Source organism: Aquarana catesbeiana, linkage group LG11, assembly GCF_042186555.1.
Source record: "Aquarana catesbeiana isolate 2022-GZ linkage group LG11, ASM4218655v1, whole genome shotgun sequence".
NCBI lineage: Eukaryota > Metazoa > Chordata > Amphibia > Anura > Ranidae > Aquarana > Aquarana catesbeiana.
The window spans coordinates 216,701,040-216,726,010 of NC_133334.1; the positions used below are offsets into that span (position 1 = coordinate 216,701,040).

Consider the following 24,971-nt stretch of genomic DNA (forward strand, 5'->3'; position numbering starts at 1 on the left):
GCTTCTGTGTCCTTCCACTGACGTCTTCTGCCTCTGTTGGTTATTCTCCGGGGTCTCTCTGGTTCTTCTCCCTCTGTCCGCTGTCTTCTGCCTGCCCCATGCCAATATAAGTAGTGGCGCACCCAACATTAGAGCGGGAGAGAGCGTCAACATTGGAAGAACAACAGAGGGAGAAGACAGCGGAGAAGACCCAGCAAAAGAGCGAGAAGATAGCGGAGGAGACCAGGCAGAAGACAGCAGACAGAGGGAGAAGAACCGGAGCGAGAGCGGGGAAGAACCAACATAGGCAGAAGACGTCAGCAGGGGACACAGAAGTGCTGGAGAGGGGAGAACAGATCGGAAGAGACGATGGAGCTGCCTTAATAAATTACTTTAAAAATGTATGTAATGTGTTTTTTTTTTTGACACTTTTTTTAGGTGAATGGGTGGGGGTACAATGTACCCCGTACTCCTTCACATAGGGTGGGGTGGGCCAGGATCTGGGGGCCCCCTTGTAAAAGGGGGCTTCCAGATGCTGATAAGCCCCCCGCCCGCAGACCCCGACAACCAACGGTTAGGGTTGTCGGGAAGAGGCCCTCGTCCTCGTCAACATGGGGAAAAGGTGCTTTGGGGCCCAAAGCACCTGTCCCACCATGTTGAGGGCATGTGGCCTGGTACGGTTCAGGAGAGGGGGGGCGCTCACTGGCTCGTCCCCATCCCCTTTCCTGATCTGCCAGGCTGTGTGCTCAGATAAGGGTCTGGCATAGATTTTGGTTCCCCTTAAAATCCATACCAGACCGAAGGGCCTGGTATTCTCTTGGAGGGGGAACCCATGCCGTTTTTTTTTTTTTCAAGACGGCGATCCAACTTCACTGATATTTAATGGGCTGAAGTAGGATCAAAGTTGGACCAAAGTAGCGCAGGGAGCATTTTGAAAGTCGGACCAGTTGAGACGGCTCCCATAGGGAAACATTGATTTTTCAAACATCATGCGACATGAGCTCCCAATGTCTGAGCATCTGTCGTACCAGTGTGAACCCGGCCTCATTGTCGAAGCTTAATTGAAGCAGCTGAAGTTAAAAGCTGTCCACCAGTTTTAGTAAATCTCCCCCATTGTGTCTTATTTGTGTATGTCATATTGTCCCTCCCCATAGCACAAGACATCGGATTGCAGTCTTTTCTTTATTTTCTCTCTGCGGGATCTACATTTTGGCAGCTACAGCTGGAAGGAGACTGCCTCTCCTGAAATTACCCCACTCTCCTCACTTCACTGGGCAGCTGCAAACACAAGCAGGATCTCAGGGTCTTCCATACAGAGGGCAGTATACAACAAGCAGCCTTGGACTACCTCTACAGACTATATACTCTAGACTTTGTCTCAGTCTCCCCAATCGGTGATGTGCTTAGCTAGAGCTAGCAGGGGCCTCCTCCCCCCCACCCCCGCTTTCCCCAGCACTGGACTTGAAGAGGGCTTTTGTTTTCTCTAGATTACTGCTAATAGTCTCCACTACACCCTTCTCCAGCAGGAATCCTTCGGAATCAGTCTCAACGTCTTCAACACCAGTAATCTTATCCATGGAAGTCTGGAGAAAACGCATGCTCACTAGAACCGAGGCCTGCAAAGAAAAAAAAAAGACATATTTGCACATAAGACTTAAATTTGGAAAAGGGGAAACCCATGTAAAATTAAAGAAGTATGGCCAGAGCTATTTTGGCTCTACTTCTTCTATGGATCACAGGAGTCTAGTTAGTGGGCTAAATTCTACTGTCGGCACGCGTCACTCAGCTTGTCCAGGTGCTGGATGGATCCCGACTTTACAGTTGGGATCCACCCAGATACCTGGACCGGCAGCTGGCTCAGCCTCTCAGCGAGCTGCTGGAGGACTGAGCCAGCCACTGCCACCCCCTCTACAGCCCAGCGCTCCAGTGAGCTCTGGAGGGATAGAGCCAGTGATATACAGTCACCACTCTCTGCTCAGAGCGGAGGATAAAACTGAGCGATCAGCGGTATTTGATTGCTCAGTTCTCAGTGCAGAGGCGACGGGGACAGATGCAGCATTGGATCAATGCTGCATCCACCAGGGTGGGTATTCCCAACCCCATACTTTTTTTAATGTCAGCATTTCATTTGTGTTCCATATGTATTCCACCTTACTTTTTGTCCTTGATTACATTTGCATCAGCCCACTACAGAACAATCTGTGTGGATCGCTCTTCAGAGGGCATTTTACAGGCATTGTAAAAATCCGCACCCCTGTGCTTCAACCCTGTGAATTGGCTTTGGTTGCTGTGTGGCCCCATTCAGTATACAAAAACGACAAAAGGCATTAATTTTTGCAGCACCCCTATGTAATGCCTTTGCAGCTTAAAGTGTTACTAAAGTCAAATTATTATTTTTTTTTATTAAAATAAAAAACGTGTTATACTTACCTGCTCTGTGCAGTGGTATTGCATAGAGTGGCCCGATCCTCCTCTTCTGGGGTCCCTGGCGACAATATTGGCTCCTTCTCTTCTTTTGCGGGACTAATAGTAGTCCCTCAAAAGAAGAGAAAGAGCTAATCCCTCAATAAGAATGCTAAGAAAAGGTTTAAAAATGCACCCTGCAAAAAAAAGATTGAGGCATTGTACACTTTCAAATGTTTTGTTTTAACTGGGTATTAGTGTGGTTATATTGCCTGTGTCATTGACTTGCCTTTCTTGTAATGATGGGCTCACATGTTGTGACTGCAGTTTGCAGTGTTGTGGCTGGTTGATTTTCTAATGTCCATGTATTCATTCACTCAGCTTGTCTCTATTTGCCAAAGGGGCAGACAACTTTTTGTTCTGGGTCATGCAGCATCCAATCGATGCCTTGACAATTCTTTAAGTTGCATTACAAATGTGGGAGTTCTAATGTGATAAAAACACATCTCTTCCCTTCATTGCTCTACTGTACCTGCTTGTTGCTGTTTTAGGTCTAATTACCATTAAGTTGCCACCTGTATAACACTAGACTAAGAGACCTAGGGATTGTGGGATATGTAGTTTCTTCACAGGAAGTGTCCCTTTTCAAAATATAGACAAACATCATGCATTAATCTGTGCAGTGTCACGCTGTATGCCTCATGTTTGAACACAAAGAGGAATTGCTGACAAAAGAATGAGAGGATTTACTCTAAGCTATGTGCACAGGTCAAAAAGTGACACCCTGAAACGACATGACCAATGCACATGTTATGTGGGTGAAAAGCACATGGTGCCGGTAAGAAGGTTATAAATTAAGGTTATAAATTAATTTATTAATATTTACCAGTGTAGCTAAAAATTGTTCTGTATCTATGTTAGGTACATTTTGGTTTTACCTCTCAGCCACTCCATCACTACTGTATCCTGTAGTGGCATAGCACCCAGCAGGTGGAACCAAAGCACCCAGAAGTATGTTGAATGCTGAAGATTCTTTGGGTGCCATAGTTCTGCAAGAAAGTGAGGAATCCCAGCCTTCTGGACTAGTAAGTATCATTCATCAAATGATAATAAACCTTTTCATAAGCTCACCGAAGTGATTACAACCCTCTCTCCTCTAAAGCTGTTTAAAGTGCACAGTTTACACAGCATTTCTGAGCATCAGGTGGCAGAGATCAGAGGTCACACACACTGCACAGCACAGAGCTCAGTGTAATCTGAGACCTGAGTGGAGGGAAATAGACACCCTCCCCCTTCTACACAGCCTCACAGGAAATATACACATCTGAAGTTGTCAATCACTTCTGTGTGCTAGAGGGGGAAGGTAGAGTGGCTGTCATCATGGATTGTTTGGTGTCAAGGAAAAGACAAGAGAGTCATGGAGATAACTGAAGAAAGACAGAGCAGTCAGTATACACTATAGAGCAGTGATGGCGAACCTTGACACCCCAGATGTTTTGGAGCTACATTTCCCATGATGCTTATGCACTCTGTAGTGTAGTTGAGCATCATGGGAAATGTAGTTCCAAAACATATGGGGTGCCAAGGTTCGCCATCACTTGCTATAGAGGATACACTTTGTGATTTTTGTTTAGTTACAGTTGCTTAAATTCTAGGGTTTGGTTAAAGACACTCTCACTTAAAAAAAATAAAGCTGCTGGTAGGTATATACTGTGCTAGCACTTACAAATGCATGCATATACCTGCAGCAGGTTTCACTACAGTTACAGTAAGGGTAAGCTAAACACTGATCATAATGGAAGTGCTGTTTAAACAAGCTTCTAACAGGCTTTAAACACACTTCAAATAGTGCCGAAGCCTGCTTGTAGCTTGCTTTAAAGGTTTGTAAACCCTCGATTTTTTTTTTTTTTTTTTTAAATAACAAATATGTCATACGTACCTCCACTGTGCAGTTCCTTTTGCACAGAGTGGCCCTGATCCACCTCTTCTGGGGTTCCCCGGCAGCGCTGGTAGCTCCTCCCCGCATCGGGTGTCCACGTTGGAGAAGCGCTCTCGTGCTGCTGCGCTCCCGAGTCCTGCTTCTGCGTGTATTCACACAGAAAGTAGGACTCGGCCCGCCCCCTGGTGCCCACGTCATTCTATTTGATTGACAGCTATCCAATCAAGAGCCGAGGCAACCAGCAGAGAGGTAGAGCGTGTCTCCGCCAAGGGAACGAACGGGCTCAGGTGAGTAAAATGGGGAGAGGCTGGGGGGCTGGTCACTGTTAGAAGTTTTTTCACCTTAATGCATAAGATGCATTAAGGTGAAAAAACCCGAGGGTTTAAAACCCCTTTAACCCCCACCCGCCGGCCGTCAAATGACGGCTAGGCGGGCGCGGCTCTCATTCTGGGTGGATGTCATATGACGGCCCTCCAGAACGACCACTCTCGCTTGCCCGTGGGGGCGCGCATCGCGGCGATCGGTGGTGTGGTGTGTCAGTCTGTAAGGAGCCTCTGATGGAGGCTCTTTACCATGTGATAAGCCGTGTCCAATCACGGCTGATCACGATGTAAACAGGAAGAGACGTTGATCGGCTTTTCCTCACTTGCGTCTGACAGACGCGAGTAGAGGAGAGCCGATTGGCTGCTCTTTTGACAGGGAGGGTCTGTGCTGATTGTTTATCAGCACAGCCCCCCTCGGATGCCCACCCAGGACCACCAAGATGCCGCCAGGACCACCAAGCATTGCCACCACACTGGACCACCAGGGAAATGCCAATCAGTGCCCAGGCAGCTGCAAATCAGTGCCTATCCCCAATGCCTACCAGTGCAATGCCATCTAATAGTGCCCAGCAGTGCCACCCATAAGTACCCATCAGTGCAGCCTTTCAGTGTCGCCTATCAGTGCCCACCAGTGCCACCCATTAGCGCCCATCAGTACCGCCTATCAATGCCCACCAGTGCCACCCATCAGTGCGACCTGTCAGTGCCCATCAGTGCCACCTCATTAGTGGCTGTCAGTGCCGCCTTATCAGTGCCCATCAGTGAAGGAGAAAACTTACTTATTTACAAAATTTTATAACAGAACGAAAAGGAAAACTTTTTTTTTTTTTTTTTTTTTTTCAAAATTTTAGGTCTTTTTTTATTTGTTTAGCAAAAAATAAAAAATGCAGAGGTGATCAAATACCACCAAAAGAAAGCTTTATTTGTGGGAACAAAATGATAAAAATTCTGTGTGGGTACAGTATAGCATGGCCGCACAATTGTCATTTAAACAGCGACAGTGCTGAAAGCTGAAAAATTGGCTTGGGCAGGAAGGGGGGTGTAAGTGCCCTGTATTGAAGTAGTTAAACTGGCAGTCAGCAAATCCACTAAAATCTATCATTAACCTCCTCATACTGGAGCTGAAACGTGCATTAAAGGCTTCAACAAAGCTGCTCAAAGCATACTGAAAGCTTTGCACAGGCACTGGTCATATACAAGCTGCAGCCCAAAGCCTTAAAGCAGTATAAAACCCTAAAGGAAATATTTATTATATTACAGCTTACCAATTCTTAGAAGTGATGGGTGTATTTATTTATTTATTTTTCTTAGGTTTTCTCTCTTTTATTTTCTCCCAAGCTGTCTTGCAGCAGTAAGGCCTGGTTCACACCTATGCAGGTTGCAGTTTGCATATTTCAGGTGCATTTTACGTTTTTTCAATACACGTTTTTGATCCATTGAAGTCTATGGAACCAAAAACCAGAAATAAGAGTCCCTGGCCCTTTCCCTAAAATGCACAGATGTGCATATGAGCCATAGGAAACCTTGTTAAATGGACTGTAGTATGTTTCTGCAAAACTGAAAACGCACTAAAAAGTGCATGTGAACCAGACCTAAGGTTTCACATCTATGCATGTTGCTTTTGAGCGTTTCTGCAGTGCTTTTTGCGGTGCTTGTCGCGTTTTTGGACATGGTTTTTTACCACCAATTTGTGTTTTTTTTTTTTTTTACACTGTATATAGCTGGTTGCTAAGGAGGGGGCCAAGAAGCCAGCCACCACATCCTTAACAACCGATGAGTTATCAGTTGTCAGCGGGCTTCCCGCTGAATGTAAAAAAAAAAAGAATTGCCAGCTAAAAAATAAATCGAGAGAAAAAACAGCGTGGGGTCCCCCCTCAGGTCCATACCAGGCCTTTGGGTCTAGTATGGATTTGGAGGGGACCCCCATGCCAAAATGTTTTTAAAAATGGCGTGGGGGTCCCCCCAAAATCCATACCAGATCCTTATCCGAGCCTATGGATGAATTAATCCGACTGCCACGCCCCCATCGTTATTTAAGAAATGCAGGACATCGGCGCCGACAGATCAGCGGGACGCAGCATGGGAGAAGGGTCCTCGGCGGGAGCGGTGGCAGAGGAAGAAGAACACTGGACAAAGAAGACAGAAGAAAGAGCAGAAGAAGAAGTAGGGGGAGAAGGAGAAGACCGGAGGATGAAGATGCGGGAGAAGATGGAGGAAGACCGGAGGAAGAAATGGAGATGAAGAAGATTTTTAATAAAAGACTTGTCAAAAACTGTCTACTGTATTTAACACTACACTACTTTTTTTTAGTGAATGGGTAGGGGTACAATGTACCGCATACTCATTCACATTGGGGGGGCTGGGATCTGGGGGCCACCCTGTTAAAAGGGGCTTCCAGATTCCGATAAGCCCCCCGCCCGCAAACCCCGACAACCACCGGGCAAGGGTTGTCGGGAAGAGGCCCTTGTCCCCATCAACATGGGGGCAAGGTGCTTTGGGGTGAGGGCCGCAGAGCCCCCCTGCTCCAAAGCACCCATCCCCCCATGTTGAGGGCATGCGGCCTGGTATGGTTCAGGAGGGGAGGCGCTCGCTTGTCTCCTCCCTTTCCTGACCTGCCGGGCTGCATGCTCGAATAAGGGTCTGGTATGGATTTTGGGGGGACCCCCACGCCATTTTTTAAAAAAAATTTGGCATGGGGGTCCCCTCTGAATCCATACTGGACCCAAGGGCCTGGTATGGACTTGGGGGGGACCCCACGTTTTTTTTTCACAATTTTTTTTTTAGCCAGCATTTTTTTTTTACATTGAGCGGGAAGTCAGCTGACAGCCGATGACTCATCGGTTTTTAAGGACGCGGCAGCCGGCTTCCCGGCCCCTTCCTTAGCAACCAGCTATATACAGTGTAAAAAAAAAAAAAAGAAATAAAAAAAATGCAAAATGCAAATCGTGGTAAAAACGCGGTACTTGCATTTTGGAAGTGGGTCCATTGAATTCTATTACATGCAAAACGCTGCATTTTGTGGGGAAAAAAGTCCCCGACCCTTTCCAAAAACGCAGAGGCACAAAAATGCATTGATGTGAACATGTTCCATAGGAACCCATATTAAAAAATTTCCCTGCATTTCTGCAAAATGCATCAAAAAACGGATTAGTGTGAATCAAGCCTTAGAGGGTTGAGACAGACCATTTACCATTGACAAGGGTGTTTATAATGATCAGTTTTAGTTGTGTAAAACCTTAGCCCGAAAGGGAAAAAAAAAACAGTTGCTGTAACTGCTGGCAGAGCGTTAGCTGGAGTTTTACTTTGATTTGTTTAGTGTATTTAAATATACTAGTGCATCTGACACTCCCCTTCCCAGACTGACAATGCTGCTGTCCAAGGTGTCTCTGTTGCTCCTTCATCCAGAGTGTAGGCACTTTAATAGAGGAGGTGTGTTACTGGCCAGATCACCAGGTGAAAACCGAGGATAGAAAGATTAAAAAAAAAAAACACCACATCCTTCCAACCTGTTGTTGTAATGCCTGCCTTGACAGGCAGCAAATTACATTTTGTGCAACTTCTTGCTCTCAATCCAAGCTGTTATTGACAGTCATTAACCAGAGTGGTTGCTGTTCATGTGATCCCCATGTTATCTGTGACATAAATACCACTTGCAGGGTGCAGGCTTAATTGATAAAATAAGCCTACAGATGACCATTGATGCCTTTAGGCAGGTATACCAGCAATTTAATAGTGTAATTGTCAGATGCAATTGCATTACAAAAATAAATTAATTAAAACCACTCTCCAGTTTTTTGCTCTCTATGTCTCATTGAATAGATTTCCTTTAATTAGACACAATAGGAAGTGATTGATGCAGTTGCTTTCAGAACTGTATAAAGTTTATTTAGCATCAGTTGCTGTTTTCTGGCATTGGTACAAGGACTTCCCATCTGCTGCTGAAACAAAGTCAAGTTGGGCCAAGTGCTGCTCATCCTTTCTCAAGAAACTTTGTATTTTTATCAGCGAATACAAGGCTTCCTCTAACTGGCTGAGGTTGAGATCCTGATGTCATCCTGTCCACCTCTCCACCTTAGCCAATTAGAGAAAGCTCTGAATTCATTGATAAAAATACTTCACATGAATCTTTTTCATTAAATATGCTTTTCAGCCTTAATTATGGAAGAACTATGTAAACTAGTTACAACTAAACAGTAAGGCGGTGACAACAAATCAGCCTTTACATTAGGAGCTCCCCCTTACATCAGATCCCCCCCAATTAATTCAGAGTCCCCTCTTAACAATAAAATCCCCCATTCATATCTGAGTCTCCTCCTTTCACAACAGATCCCCCCCTTCACATCAGAGTCCCCCTATAACGTCAGAATCCTTCCCTTAACATTATAGCCCCCTTCATATCTGAGTACCCCGTCACATCAGAGCCTCCCTTCACATCAGAGTCAACCCCATCACATCAGAATACCTCTTCACTTCACAGTCCACCTCTCATATCAGAGCTCCCTTACTTTAAAGTACCCCCCTTCACATCAGAATTCCCGCCCTCGCTTCAGAGTCAGCCCCCATCACATTACCCCCCCCCTTTAACATTGAAGTCACCGCCCTCACATTGAATTCCCTCATCACATCAGGGTGCCTAAATCACACCAAAGCCCCCTTCACATTACAGTCTGCCAATTACAGCAGAGCCTCCCCTTTTCACATTTCAGTCCCCATTCATATTAAAGCCCTCCATCAATCCTCCCTTATCATCACAGTTAGCCCCCTTCATATTAAAGCCCCAATCACACCCCTTCAATTCAGAATCCCCCTATCACACTAGAGCCCCCCTTCACCTTAGTCACCCCACACCAGAACTTCCCTTTCACATTACAATCCCTCCATCACATGAGAGTGCCCCCTTTGCGCTAGATGCCTCCAATCACACCAGAGTCCTCCCTTTACATCACAGTCCCCTTTCTGCATCAGAATATCGCCCTCCTATTAGAGTCCTCCTTTATATCAGAGTCAGCACCTATAGCGTCAATGAGAATGTTTGTTTTTTAAACAATAACTTGTTTTTAGCTGTGAGAATAAGCAGGAAAAAATAATTTTCACCTCCATATGGGTGCCAGGTTTGGGTTTTTGGACTTCATGCTGGATTCACCAAACCTTCCAAGAACTGAACCAAGGAACACTCATCCATAGCCCATAGCAGTTATAATAACAGTGCATTGATTGAGCTCCGGTGGGCGGAGTGAAACCCAATAGGGGCGCAGCCTGGCGGGGGTTCAGGCTGAGACTGCCATTCACAATCACACAGCAGGCTTTGACTTGACGTGCGGCTCCCGGAAAACACCTATCACTCTCTAATAATGCATAGTTACTTTATTTAAATTGTCATTCCATTAAAAAACAATTTCACGGTAATATATTATTTATTTACCTGAATTACTAGTCCCTATGTGGGAGACAGGCAAGCAATACCAGATTTAATTCATATCAGAGAAGGCCAGGTGATAGGAAAGCACCTGAAATGCCCACTTTGGGGCAGCATCAGAGGTTGCTGTATGGTCTGGATATCTTCTTTACTTCCCCATGCAGAATTAAATATGGGCATTTGAGTCCCGTCTCATACCCTTCTACAGCTAGGTTGATTTACATCATATAAACAGGGATTATCATGCCTTGCTCGAAATCATATTTTAAGCCAAACTGATTTTATTTGTTGCCTACCTGAATGGCCAATAAACTTCGATGGCTTGAACTAGATGTCTACAGGGCAGAGGCACTCCAGGAGAAACGTATAATCTTGGCTTCTCATCAGTATTCTGTTGTTTTATGCCAATCACTGGTCAGCTGATCAAGCAAGCAGATAAATTCATATCCAGTCTGACAATTCAAAGAATTTTGCCAGGAACGCACAAGATGTTAGATTACAAATCTGGAATTGTTACTTAAAATTCATCAATGGAGTTAAAATAGAGCAGATTTTGTACACTAACCCATTTCAGAGCCATGCATGCATACTTTGTTTTAAGATCTTCAACATTTCAGTCCATTGTGGCCTACCACCTGGTAGACCTCATGGACTCCATCGAAAAGTTCTAAGTTTACAATCTTTATTCTAGGGTTACTCTAGTTTGGAGAAGATATAAGATAAGACAGCCAGAGAGCAAAAGAGAGAGAAGATAAAATATTTCACCCTGCGTGAAACCTATTGGGATGTAGGTTTAGAGCATGCAATTCATGGAAACCAGGCTTGGTCAAAATGCTTTTATCAAGATATGCTTGTTATTTTTTTTTAAACACTAAATCACTATATCCAGTTTGGTTTAGGCATTTTGTATTCAAGTTTGATGACTTGAGGGATGAAGGTTCATGTAGTAGGATCATTTAGTGGTTTCCTGAAAAGAGCCTCAGCTGATTGTTGAGTAATCAGGTGGTACAGTCTTATCTAGAATCTCCTCTTTTTCAGGCATTTCTACACATAAACTTATAGTCAGGATCCAACAGCTTAACATGGCACTGAACAATGTATTGGCAGTAAATAGTGCTGCTTCAGTCCAGTCTTAAATACCCAGGGATCCCCAAGCCCTACTTTCCAATCTGTCAAATTTGACAATTTACTAGAATGGGCTAAAACAGAGTTGGTTAATCTAAAAACTCCTTTACCACCCAAAACCTCTTAAATGCATAATGATAATTGATACAGTAAAAAAAAGAGAGTAGAGGTGCTCATAATATGCTCATATAAAATGTCAACATCATCAAGATTCAGAGGGAATTTAAGTGACACGCACTGATTTAAAAAGGAAAAAAAAATCTATCTAGGTATGTATTCTTAACTCTTCTACAAAAAATACATCCTATTACTCTGTGCCTCATCCAAATCCTCTGATTCTTTTTTTTTGCTTCTGTGATCCAATTTCCTGTAGGGTTACTACATTCATTCGCCATGGTCCCACTGTATGTAGGAATGTAGCCACCGTCTCTTGCTTGCTCTCGGCATAGATTAAGAACTATGGTCTGTGGACTATGGAGTTTGTAGTGTGCAAAGAGCAGTGCACATTACCACAACTACTCACACTGCTTGTTCCAAAACACCTTTCTGTTCTATAAGCAATCGGTCTTGTCTATGCCTCTCATTACTCACTGTTAGAATTAAGGTACTTATAAATCCTGAAGAAAATGTGTGTCTTTCATTGAAGTTACATTTTTTTTAGATAGTCTAGTCATGAACTAAAGGGGAATGTGAGAGCAGTGGTCTATCTTTACCATATAATCACATCAGTTCCTCTTGGGGTGCAAAAGGTAGCTTCTATCTGAACCCCAGGGGCGTAACTACCACCATAGCGACCCATGCGGGCGCTATGGGGCCCACAGCTGAGTGGGGCCCAGTGAGGATAAGAGCACCGCCGGCACAGTCTCCCAGCCAGGGGAAGAGAGAGGAAAGGAAGAGGCGAGCTGTCCGTATCAGCAGAGAGCTGAATTGCCCGATGTAAGAACTTTCATTAGAACTTCCAGTGTTCCCGGGGCTCACGTCACATAGCTCCACCTTTTGGCCCGGTGCCTTTGATAGACAGAACGCCGATCCAATGTGGGACATGTGACGTCATCAAAGGCATCGGGCCAAGAGGTGGGGCTATGTGACGATGAGCCCCGGGAAGACAGGAAATTTAAATGAAAGCTATTACAGCGGGCAATCCCGCTCTCTGCTGATCCGGGTGGCTTGCCTCTTCCTCTGCATAGGTGGGGCTGTATGGGGCACAGGCAGACCAGGCTGTATGGGGCACAGGTCACGCTGTATGGGGCACAGGTCATGCTGTATTGGGCACAGGTCACGCTGCATTGGGCACAGGTCACACTGTATGTGGCACAGGTCACGCTGCATTGACACTAGGGCAGCTGTGGGGGGGGGGGGGCTGTTTGCAGGGGGGCCCCATACAACATTTTGCTATGGGGCCCTGCTGTTTCTAGTTACGCCCCTGCTGAACCCCCCCGTGTTTAGGATACTAACAAAGATGTGAGGGTGGTAGTAATAGAAAAGGCTAGCCATTCATTGACTGCCTTATGCCTTAGTGGTGTAGAAGATTGTTTTTATTTATTGATTTTCCCTCCAATTAAACCTTAGAAGTTGCTATTGAAAATATTTCAGATTTGTACACTACTGCTGGCATGGAAATCAGAGCAACCTTGCAGCACCTACTGTAAGTGGCTAATGTATTCTTTCCATTTAAACATGATTAGCATGATTCAAGTAGCTTACAGTCAGTCCCAGGTCTTCTCCATACCATATTTCCTGTTCATCTAAACAATCACTGAGATGCTCACTATTTGATCAAGCCATCCAAAATATGTTTACCTCCATGTAGCTTTATTTGGATCCTCCTCTTGCTTTGTCAACATTTGAGCTTCCCACTTTGCAAAAGTTAAAAATCCTGTCATGTCTTCCTGATTGTCAGTTATGGTGAGATTCAGATGTGAGTGCAATATCCTTCAAAAACTGTTTTCTAGCCTTTCATGTCGAAAAAAAAAATTGACTTTACTCATGAATGTTTTTTGTTTTTTTCAAAACTGGTGGACAGAATAGACATTAATAAGGGAACTGCCAAAGGCGGTTATCCCTTACGCTTCATACACACGGGGCGAATAACGGCCAAAATCAGTCGCTGGGTTGAAATAAAAAATAAACTTATCGTGTGTACCAGGTTTTATTCTTTCCTATCTTCCACTTCATAAGGAAGAACTGGTGCAAAAAATAAACATTTCAGGACAGTCATGTCTCGTTCCTACGTCAAGTTTTAGTTGATGGCTGGGCAGAGAATTACCATCACTTACAAATCCAAGAAAGCAGAATCTTCTTTGACAGGCCATACCCATTCTACATAGGCAAGTGCAACATCATAGACCAACACAATATAGACTAGAAGGAAAAAAAAATAGGCGTGTGCTACTCTTTCTAATAACTGTTATGGCCACCAATCTGTGACTGTTTTCAGGAAAACCTCATAATTTTCATAAAAGTAAAGGCGTCTCCAGGAACTGGGAATATTTGCATTTCATCCCTCCATGATACAATGATGTGGTAAAACAAACTAAAATAATTCCAGCAATGACTACATTCTTTTAAGTATTTAACCAGTTGCCGACCGGGCCATTGCCGAAAGACGGCAACAGCGCGGTCGGCTAGTTCTGGGTGGACGTCCGTGGGACGTCATTCCAGAATGTTGCTCCTGCGCGCCCCCGGGAACATCCGCGACCGCTGGGTCCTTCGGACCCGGCGCATCACGGATCACTGTAAATAGCCACTGATCGCGGCCATTTACCACATGATCGTTCCGTCAAATGACGGAGCGATCACATGTAAACAAACCGGCGTCACGTCATGACGCCAGTTCCTCCCTCCTCTCTGTGTACCGATCGGTACAGTGCGAGGGGAGAGGGGGAGAGATGGCAGCAGCGCTGTGGGCTGGATGTTTAGAGCCCACAGCGCTGCTCAATACACTGCAATACTCTGCAACATGGTGCAATACTCTGCAACATGGTGGAATACTCTGCAACATTGTGCAATACTCTGCAATACTCTGCAACATTGTGCAATACTCTGCAACACTGCAAAACTCTGCCAATACTCGCCAATACTCGCCAATACTCTACCAATACTCGCCAATACTCCACCAATACTCGCCAATACTCTACTAATGCTCTGCCAAAACTCTGCAATCAATTTTAACAGAAACAAAGATTTTTCTTTTTTTTTTAATCGAATTTTCAGTCTTTTTTGATTTATAGCGCAAAAAATAAAAAAACCCAGCGGTGATTAAATACCACCAAAAGAAAGCTCTATTTGTGTGAAAAAAGGACAACAATTTCATATGGGTACAGTGTTGCATGACTGAGTAATTGTCATTCAAAGTGTGAGAGAACCAAAAGCTGAAAATTGGTCTGGTTAGGAAGGGGGTTTAAGTGCCCAGTTGTCAAGTGGTTAAAGCATACCTGTGTCAATATTAATTAAGTAAATTGCCACCATGGCTATTACACGAGTAAGAAAGGTTCCGGGCGAGGGATACGTGTGCGCAGTGTGGAGAGGTTTATCCCTAGCCAGGGGTTACATCTTCACATACAGTGATAACTGCTGAACAGCGTGCTTATCCTAAAGCGAAGGTGGTGTGCTTTTCCTTGATGGTCCATCCTGAAAGGCCCCGACCGGGTTAAGGTCGCAAGCTTCCTTAGCTTGCCGTTTGGTAAGCGCGTATTTTTAACAATACCACAGTGGTGCGGTGAAGGACATATTGATCTATTCACATATCTACCTACCTACGCTTCCCACTATATCCACTATCTAGGACCGATTTTGGATAGGACTTCCTACACCTTTGTTTATTATGCACTTTATATGAACTTTTGAGTCTATCTCGAGATTGGGTTTATTATTCAATTTATTTGATTTGTTATATCACATGTTTTTTGTCACAGCGCTGCTCTTCTTGTATTTATCTCCTATTAAGTAATGTGTATCTTACTTTTAGCGGCTGCTTTTGTATTTAGTTTTGATCAGTGAATTGTCACCTTCTGTACCTCGATTTTTTCTTTCAATTTTTGTTCTTATCAACTTCTTTACACTAATATCCCTTCACAGCGCGGTGTTCTGCCCCTTTTTTTTTTTTCTATTACACAAGTGCTGCATATGTTTAGAAGTCTTCTTGGGTGGGGCGTGGTCTGGAGCTGCATGGAATAGGACGTGCAGTGTGAGAGCTCCGCTCGAGGTTTATCCTGCCATCTAATCCTGGGGGCTATATTCTCCGCAAATCGCCAAACTAGACAAGTACCGCCACGAGGAAGATGGCGCCGACCGGCTCCTTGAGGAGGATGATCAGTCGTCTAGGGACACTACCAGAGTACTGGAAGCCATCGCCCTATGCCCATCCACCCTCACCTCCAGAATTGAGGAGGTGAAGGTAGACATCTCCTTAATCAGGCAAGACATCCACAAACTGCGGGATCGGGTGTCCGAGACTGAGCGTCGCATCGGCCACATGGAGGAGGGCCTGCACCCGCTTCAGGTTATTACCGAACAACTACAACACTAGCTGAACACTGTCCTCTCCAATCAGGATGACATGGAGAACCAGTATACAAAACAAGGTCCATAAAGACATGGATGAACGAGTTTGGGGTGGAGGAACTTGATTGGCCTGCACAGAGTCCTGACCTCAACCCGATAGAACACCTTTGGGAATGAATTATAGTGGAGACTGCAGGCCAGGCCTTCTCACTTTTTAAATTTACCACACTATTGGAGCTTTTTTGCCCCCTTTTATTATGGCCTTTTGGATCAGCGAGTGCCTCCCCCGAGACTGACACGCTGGAATTGCCCCCGGCCGGAACGAGGACTGAGATGCCGCCATCCATCTGTCCCTGCAGTGGGCTATATCTGCAAGCCTTTAAGACCTTGCTATTTAGGAGGTCTACCGTGTCCGGTAAGGGTCCATCCTTATTGCCCCCTCAAGTCACCGGTTGCTGGGATCCCTCCTCATATCTTCCTTCACCTTCTTTCTTATCTACATGGGCTGTGTCCAAATGGACTGTGGATATGTGATTCTCCCCCTGATGATTGGTGTACCCTCACTGAACACTTTATGAATGGACTTAATTCACTATCACTATTTTATTTATTATTTTTTCACCAGCCACTTATGAATTTTGAAATAATTTCAGTTATTATGGACTTGATTTGATGGATTTTTTATGAGATCACTGTATTTTTTGTATCACTGAATTTATTTGTGTTTTGCTATATTTTTTATATTTGCCTTTACTATTGATAAACTGACATACTCACTTTAGATTGATTTAATTATCTATTTTGGTACCATCCATTAGATTGTGAGCGCACTTAGTATAATCTCTTTAGTTTATTACACTGATATTAGTGTTTTTTTGTTGCAGCTGCAATTTAAGGCACCTTATTAGCTCTCTAGCGCGGTTTTCTTTTTTCCTTTATAAGCGACATGGAGAACCGCCTCCGAAGGTGTAACCTGCGCTTCGTGGGGCTCCCTGAGAGGTCCGAAGGCCCCCCCCCACGTAGCTGGAAAACCTGCTAATCAAGTCCTATGGCAGGGAGGCCTTCTCCTCCACCTTTGTGGTGGAGCGCGCCCACCGCCTTGCAGCGAAACCCCCACCTGCTGGAGCCCCCCTGCGGACATTCATCACCAAGATCCTGAATTATCGTGACCGTGACACCATCCTACAGCTTACCCGAGAAAGAGGAAACATCCCAGTCGGCAACGTGACGGGGGCAGTGTTCCCGGACTTTTCGGCAGCAGTTCAGAAAAAAAGAGCGAGATTTAACGAAGCAGCAACTTCAGGTACGCCATCTGCCGTACACGATGCTTTTCCCAGCACAACTCCATGTGGTAAGCAACGGCAAGGCACAGTTCTTCGAGGACCCGCAGGCTGTTCTCTCCTGGCTGGAGCAACGCGATGTGGCCGGCCCGGCTCGTACTTAAACCCGCATTCTCCATGCACTGAACTTGTGGACCCCTGGAGCCGAGGCTGGATGACTATCACCCTTACACAGCCCACGTCTCCCCTGTACGTCCTGGAAACGTGAGTTGGCCATATGTTACATTCACCTCCTTGTTCACCTTCCTCCTATTTTTTTGTTGAGGCTCCGTGCTGGCGTTGCACCTGTACCCGTGTTGCAAGCTATTTTTTTCCCCCCTCACTATTAAGCTTAACCCATATACCTCGGGCGGCTCACCTGCACCCACATCCCTCAAGACTGGATACCTCCCCTGCATTGCTGTGCACTGTCCAGTTTGTTCGTCCCACAGACCCTGACGGTCACCCCAAAGCAGTGGCATTTATGCCATCCGTGACTTTTATCTCCACACCACTGTTTCCCTGGCCAGCCTCTGCCCCTCTACCCTTAGTGGTTGGCGGAGTGTTGAATCTGCTACGCTGGTCCAGTGCCGTTGCAGTACGTTTGTTCCATGTTGTTTTATGTACTTTTTTTCCCCTTTTTTTCTTTTTTGAATCCAAGCTGACACACCACATGTACTCTGCTGTATTTATATTGTCGATGCTACCTATGTATATAACAATCTGTCTGTTTGAGTCTGCTGGGCTATCCATCAATGCATGCTGGTCTTGTCCCTATCAGACCCTCACAATGCTGGCCCAGCATCACATAAATGGCCACTTTGACCTTCGAATGCTCAGCAGACAGGTTTACCTTAGCAAGATATGTCATGGGCTAACTGCATTGCCTTATATTACCTGCCGTCCTCTGGGTGTCCAACTGCACACATTGGGCCTCCCCCATGCAACATGGCCTCCTTAAAAATTGTAACCTGGAATGTCCGGGGCTTGGGTGAGAAGGCCAGGCATTCGGCGGTCCTCTCCCACCTTAAATCTCAGCGGGCGGATATTTCAATTCTTGTTGAGACCCACCTGGCAGGTCAGAAACAGATGAGTCTCAAGAAGCCCTGGGTGGGATGGTTATACCAGGCCCCATACACTACTAATTCTCGCGGGGTTGCGGTCCTCATTGCTAAAACGGTGCGCTTTCAACTTCACACACTGCAGTCGGACCCCCAGGGTCAGTCATTGTTTCTGCATGCTACCATTGGAGGTCTGGAGGTTCTCCTCCTGACATTTTATATCCCCCCACCATTCACTTTCGCTATGCTGCAACTGGGGGGTAGCTTTCATGGCCCAACACCCATCAGTGCCGGCTATTTGGGCCAGAGATTTTAATATGGTCATTACCCCAAGCCTGGACAGGTTGAGCCCGGCTGTCCCCCGGCCTCTCCATCCAACACCACCAGATTTGGGAGATTTCTAACGGAATTTGCCCTCATAGATTCGTGGAGACACAAAAATGCACAACAAATACGCTTCTCCTGCTTCACCTCCTCACGCTCAGCCATGTCCCGAATTTCTCACCCCCTCCCTCCTCCCCCATCTCCTAGACGAGGGTTTTGACGGTAGAGTGTTATCTGATCACTCCCCATATTGGATCAAACTGCGGTTGCCAGATCCCCCTGCAGTTCGCATCTGGAGACTAAACCCATTTTGGCTCAACACCCTAACTGACTTGGACTCCGTCCAACTCAAGCTGGAATACTATTTCCACATAAATGATGGCTCCGCTCCAATCAGATCCGTATGGAAAGCATTTAAAATACATGCCCGTATGATCCTATCCATGCCTATCAATAGACATAAAGCCACCTCTAAACTTCTGCTTGGGCAAGCAGAAGAACGCCTAAACACCCTGGAGCAGGCTTTCCAAAATGACCCAACAGCCACCAACGCCTTTCTTCTGCGCATGCAGATCAGGCTCACAGACCAACTACATCTCGAGAAAGCCAAACAGGGCATTTTCTTTAACAAACAGCGCATATATGAGCTTGGCGAACGAGCTGGTAAGCTCTTAGCCTTTATGGCACACCTAGACCACAAACCCCCCGTAGTGGTGTCTCTCCAGTCGGCGTCGGGGACCAAGATAATAGACCCAGATCAGGTAGCCGAGGAGTCCAGGACCTTCTACTCGGACCTATACTCTTCCACCGCACATCACTCCCATGATGAGCTATCAGCATTCCTGCGGGACATCGCTTTCCCAACACTCACTCCCACTCAGGTCGCCCAGCTTGAAGCACCTATTACCACTGACTGCATAGCGGACATGGTCCCATCTCCCCCTAGCGGTAATGGGTTGAATAAACTTGAATGTCAAAATGATCCTCCTCCCCAAACTCCTCTATGTCTTCTGGCAGGCCCCGCTATATCTCCCCCCACGTATATTTAAGTCCATGGAATCCATCATTAACACATTCATCTGGGGCTTTTCTCACCACAAATTGCCATGGTGGGTCCTGAAGTGCCCGACCGATCTAGGCGGCACCGCACTCCCTGACCTTTTTCTTTATCACATAGTGTCTCAAATCTCTCACTTCTTCCACTTTAATCATTTTGATAGAGAACGTTACTCCACACTAGTTTGTTCACAAGCCCCTGGCCCATTGATTCACCCCTTCCAGATCTTATTTTGCGGCTTTCGCAGCTCACTTCGACATGATGACAGGAAACATATGCTATTTCACCATTCTAAGATCTGGCAACTCGCTATGCATTTTGAAGAGGCACCCTCCCCTCATTCTCACACACCCCTCTGGGACAACCCACATATGCCTGAACTAACCTCTATTCCTGACTATGGAATGTGCGTTGATAAGGGCATCATATACTTGTCACAGGTGGTGGCTGGCGGGTCGGTTAAATCTTTCCAAGCCCTCAAAGACAATTTTGCTTTACCCAACCATATGCTGTTCCGATATCTCCAACTCCGGCATGCACTCAACACGCAGTTCAGGGGTTCTATTCCAAATCTTGAGGTCCCGCTACTGGTAGACATTGTCCTGGGTAAGGACCCCCAAAAACGAATCTCCCTTTTATATACCTACCTCACGATGCCCACAGCTACGGCTACCGCCCACCAGTTGAAATCCCAATGGGAGTCCGATCTGGGCACCGTGACGGATGAGGATTGGAGGGAGGCTCTTACCAACTGTAAAACCGTGCCTCCCAAACTGTCTGACCGCCTCACCAACCTATATATTCTTCACAGGTCCTACTTGACGCCCTATCACATCTCTAAGTATAGACCAGGGCATAACCCTAACTGCTCCAGTTGCAGCTACCCCAACGCATCCTTCTACCATCCACTCTGGACTTGCCCATCCGTACAGGGTTTTTGGACCCAGGTGGTCCGGTTTCTTCATGACCGCATGGGCTCCCCATTATCCCTCTGCCCTCGACATTGTGTGTTGGGGCTCCTCTCACTCCCTGAAGGCGAGAAATATCTGAATTTTTTTTTGCAAGAAACATTATTTATTGCTAGACTGCAGATTGCCAAGACGTGGATGAGGGGACCCCCTCCCACATTACAGCAATGGATCAGAGCGGTCAACATCACTCTTCCCTATAAAAAACTGCTCTACACCCACAGGGGTTGCCCTAATAAATACCATAAAATATGGGACAAATGGTTGGAGGACGCTTCCACATATGACGCGAAGGACTAGATACACTCCCCCTAGGTAATCCCATGAGCCCCTTACGGAATTCTCTCCTTCTCCCTTTACAGGCCCTGTGTCAACATACTATTTTACAGATTATGATACGCAGAGTACCTTACTGTTTATGCTATGTCTTCATGTATGTCAATTGGATTGATTCGACACTATGGTGCCTGTTGCACCAATTACCCGTATGTCTGTATATTTTTTTTCTATGCTCAATAAACGTTGTTTTGATTAAAAAAAAGAAGTCTTCTTGGGTACCTCAAGTGATCTGAATCCCAGGGCTTTATATTATACAAATGTCAACACTTTCTGGCTGTGCCTAAAGCTGGCCTACCCCATCTGCCTCCTGGATGTTCCTGATGATCAGTAAGGTACCCACCACAGTAATGGGCCAATAAGAAAATGCAAGTGTCAGACCAACTCTAAGGAAGTGTTAAAATTTAGAGTGCTCTGGGATTTGGGGGCACGTTAAAGCAGGTTTATTTTCACTGCAGGAGAGGCTATTGTTTTCAAAGTCTTTCTAAATTCCCTAATGACATCAAACACCCACAATATGGCTTGTGTTAAATGCAGGTTGCTTCTGAGAACATTTAGAATTCATTGCAGGTGTAGTTGTCATTCTTTTGACCTGCCTCCAGTGCTCTGGCATACTCATACACTTGTATGGGGAGGGAAGCAGTTCTTAGCAAGCAGAAGTCTGTGGACCCTGGACCTTAGCCAAGAAATAGGTGATCTAGGCTGCTTAGGCTTAAAACTGGCCACATTATAGCATGATTGTATAATCTCCTTTGGATTTACCAACAGCTATGTAATATGAGAGCCTACTTGACTAGATATAAATTGAACTGGTGTATAGGTAGGCCCTCACACCACATGGTTGTTGGTAAATCTGGAGGAGAACATTTAGAAAATGCATAATCTGTGTTTCCAGCTTTAGATCAACTAAGGCAGAATGTTTTATTTATGAAAAGAAAAGGTTAGTATTTGTTATTTAAAATAATGTGATTTAGTAATGCTGACATGTGCCCCGCCATTAAATATTAATTTTCCAGTCAGGTACACTTTAAAAGCGCTGCATTTCATGATATAAATATAAAGAGCCACAAGTCTCTTGTTGGAGTGCTGGAAGTATAGCAGAAGCTATAGAACATGCAGCATCCCAGGAGGTGATATACACCTCATTACACTTAACTATTTGTAACCCTGTTCAACCCACATTTGTGGGTGTGTGCAAGGCAATGGGGGTTATGTTTTTTGGCTTTTTTTTATTATTATTTTTTAAATTTAACTTTATTGCTATCACAAGGGGGTTAGCAAACCCCCATATGATAGCATTGGGCAGGTACTTTTTGTGGGAGGCATTGGGGTCTAATAGTCAGGACTCTGTGCAGGCCAGTCAAGTTCCTCCACTCCAAACTCGCTCATCCGTGTCTTTATGGACCTTGCTTTGTGCACTGGTGCGAAGTCATGTTGGAGCAGGAAGGGACTATCCCAAAACAATCCCCACAAAATTGGGAGCATGAAATTGTCCAAAATATCTTGGTATGCTGACACCTTAAGAGTTCCCTTCACCCAACATTGTGCTATATTCATGTTTGTATGGATGTTTTAACTTTGCATGAGTAAAGAAATATATGATATTTTTCTATATTGTATTACTAAATGTGTTCTCCTTAAAAGTCCCATTGGAGGAGTAGCTACTTTTCATGTTTAAAATGCCATACTGCATAATAATTTAGACATTTCTGTTACTGCATTGCCGTTTAATAACATAGAGTTAGGGTGGATAGGTGCTAGTTTCTCCACCCCATTCCACAAATCTTTTTTTTAACAGAACTCATTCCACTAATCTTAGAAATACACAGTAAACCAGGGTTCTCAAGTTTGTTGCTAGACACTATTTGGTAAAATTTTGGAATACTAGACCACCTTAGTTCACACGGACCAAATATCAGACGGCATCGGCCGGTTCAATAAACACTGTCCAACATTCGACCGGTGTGTATGGCAGCCAGTCAGTCAGCTTTTGTCGTAGGGGAATTACCAAAAAAGATCTGCCAATCAGCATCAGATCAGCTCTCTCAATGGCTGAGAGTGCTAACCGTTCTGTTCTGGCAGGGGGGCGGTCCCCCTGTCCGAACATAATAGCTCAGCGGAGGAGATCGCTGTACTAACATTGCATAGTTAGTACAGTGGCTCCTCCTGAGATCTTCAGTTTTTTTTTTCATTCAGCCTGCTGGGTTGAAAGAAAAAAAGATAATGGTGTGTTCGAGTGGAGTCTGGAGTCCACCTGCTCAGTGGGGGATCTCTCCGCTGATCCCCGCTGAGCAGGCGGATGACAGGTCCTGTCCACTCCACTATGCAGAGCGGACAAAGACAGAGCCCGCTCACCTCTATAGGGTGGTCGGAATGTCATAAAACCCACTGGACGGATACGAACGTATCGCCATCCATCTGTTCTCAGTGGATTTTGTCTGATTGGATGCCAGGCATGTGTCAGCGGATCTGCCTCCCCTTAGAGGACAATGAGTGGCCCGATCTGATCCGTCTGAAAAATGGACAGGCGGACTTGATTTATCCGATCGTGTGAAAGGGGCCTCGGACTGATTTGGAGACTCTGTGTGTATAGCTCCAGATAAAATTCAGAAGGTCATTTTGTATCTGTCTAAAATAGGAGTGGGGACAATGTCTCAAAGAGATATAATAGTTTCAAAAGACTGGTCATTTTGAAGATGTGGTAGGGTTTCCAAGTTGAGAGTAAGTTTCTAATGCGAAGATACTGTGGTAGGAAGTTTTCTTTGTAGAGTGCGTCATAGGCATGGGTTTTGCCGCGTACACACGAGCGGACTTTACGGCATACTTTGTCTTGCAGACTTTTCTACGGACTTTACGACGGACTTTCCGAATGAACGGACTTGCCTACACACGATCAACCAGAGTCCGACGGATTCTTACGTGATGACGTACGACCGGACTAAAACAAGGAAGTTGATAGCCAGTAGCCAATAGCTGCCCTAGTGTCGGTTTTTGTCCATCAGACTAGCATACAGACGAGTGGACTTTTGGACCGGACTCGAGTCCGTCGAAAAGATTTGAAACATGTTTCATTTCTAGGTCCGTCGAACTTTTGGGGAAAAAAGTCCACTGGAGCCCACACACGATCGAATTGTCCGACGGACTCCGGTCCGCCGAACCAAGTATGCCGTAAAGTCCGGTCGTGTGTACGCGGCATTAGTTTCACTCCCAGGAATTTCAGTAAGTTAGTCTTCCAAGTAGATAAATGTTTGTTTGGGCATATTGAGGGGAACAGCCTCCATTTTAAAGTTGGTATATTATAGCCTGAGCCTGAGAGTGAACCATATTAGTCCAATGATTTGTGGAGGTTGAGGAAGAAGTTATGAGTTTAAATTCAGGCGTATGTCATCCACAGATAAAAATGTCTCAAATTCTCTGTCTAACTAGGATTCTGTGAGTATTGAGGCTCTTCCTAATGTGGGCTGCTAGGGGTTCTATACATAGGACAAATAAAGGAGGAAAGAAGGGACATCCTTGTCTTGTGCCATTGGAGATGACAAAGGACCCAGAAGTTGCATATGGGTTCCTCATGAGGACTGTGGGAGAGGTGTACAGATGAGTGATGGCCTGCAGGAAGAAGACTTTAATTCTTCATCTAAGGGCAGAGAGTGATGTCCTGCAGGAAGGGGACCCACTTGAGCTTTGTGGATTATTGAGGGCAGGATCATGTTCAAGCTAAGACCTAGTAAGCTACTAAATATGTTTAAGCCGGAGTTCAATAGAGTTATTGACCTGTAGTCTTTTTTTGGTTCGAAATGACCATGATGAAGGATGTTGGCTTGTCCCTTGGTAGTTGGTACATATGTTTTGTTAACAATCTCACTGAATAACTTAACCATATGTAGAAATAAGGTTGGTAGAAATGTTACAATGAGGGGAAAAAAGTATTTACTGATTTTGTACGTTTGCCCAAAGAAATGATCAGTCTATAATTTTAATGGTAGGTTTATTTTATCAGTGAGAGTCAGATAAACGCATTTCAAAAAAGTTATAAAATGATTTGCATTTTAACCGCTTGCTGACCAGCCGCCATCATTTTACTGCAGCAGGTCGGCACGATCCCGCAACCATCATAGCTATACGTCGGCTCGCGGGATCGGGATAGCAGGCGACACAGAACAGGGACGAGTTTGTGTAAACACACACTTCCCTGTTCTGTTCTGAGAGGAGTGACAGATC

At 45.2% G+C, this 24,971-nt stretch overlaps 1 protein-coding gene across 1 annotated transcript in view; it reads right to left on the minus strand.

Moving 5' to 3' along the window:
• Positions 1-809: 809 nt before the first annotated feature.
• ROM1 (retinal outer segment membrane protein 1) overlaps positions 810-24,971 on the minus strand; it is a 32,998-nt gene continuing 8,836 nt past the window's right edge. Inside the window, exon 3 of the mRNA XM_073605301.1 lies at positions 810-1,595. Coding sequence (XP_073461402.1) covers positions 1,383-1,595 — 213 coding nt within the window. The 3' untranslated portion in view covers positions 810-1,382. The remainder of the gene's footprint in view (positions 1,596-24,971) is intronic.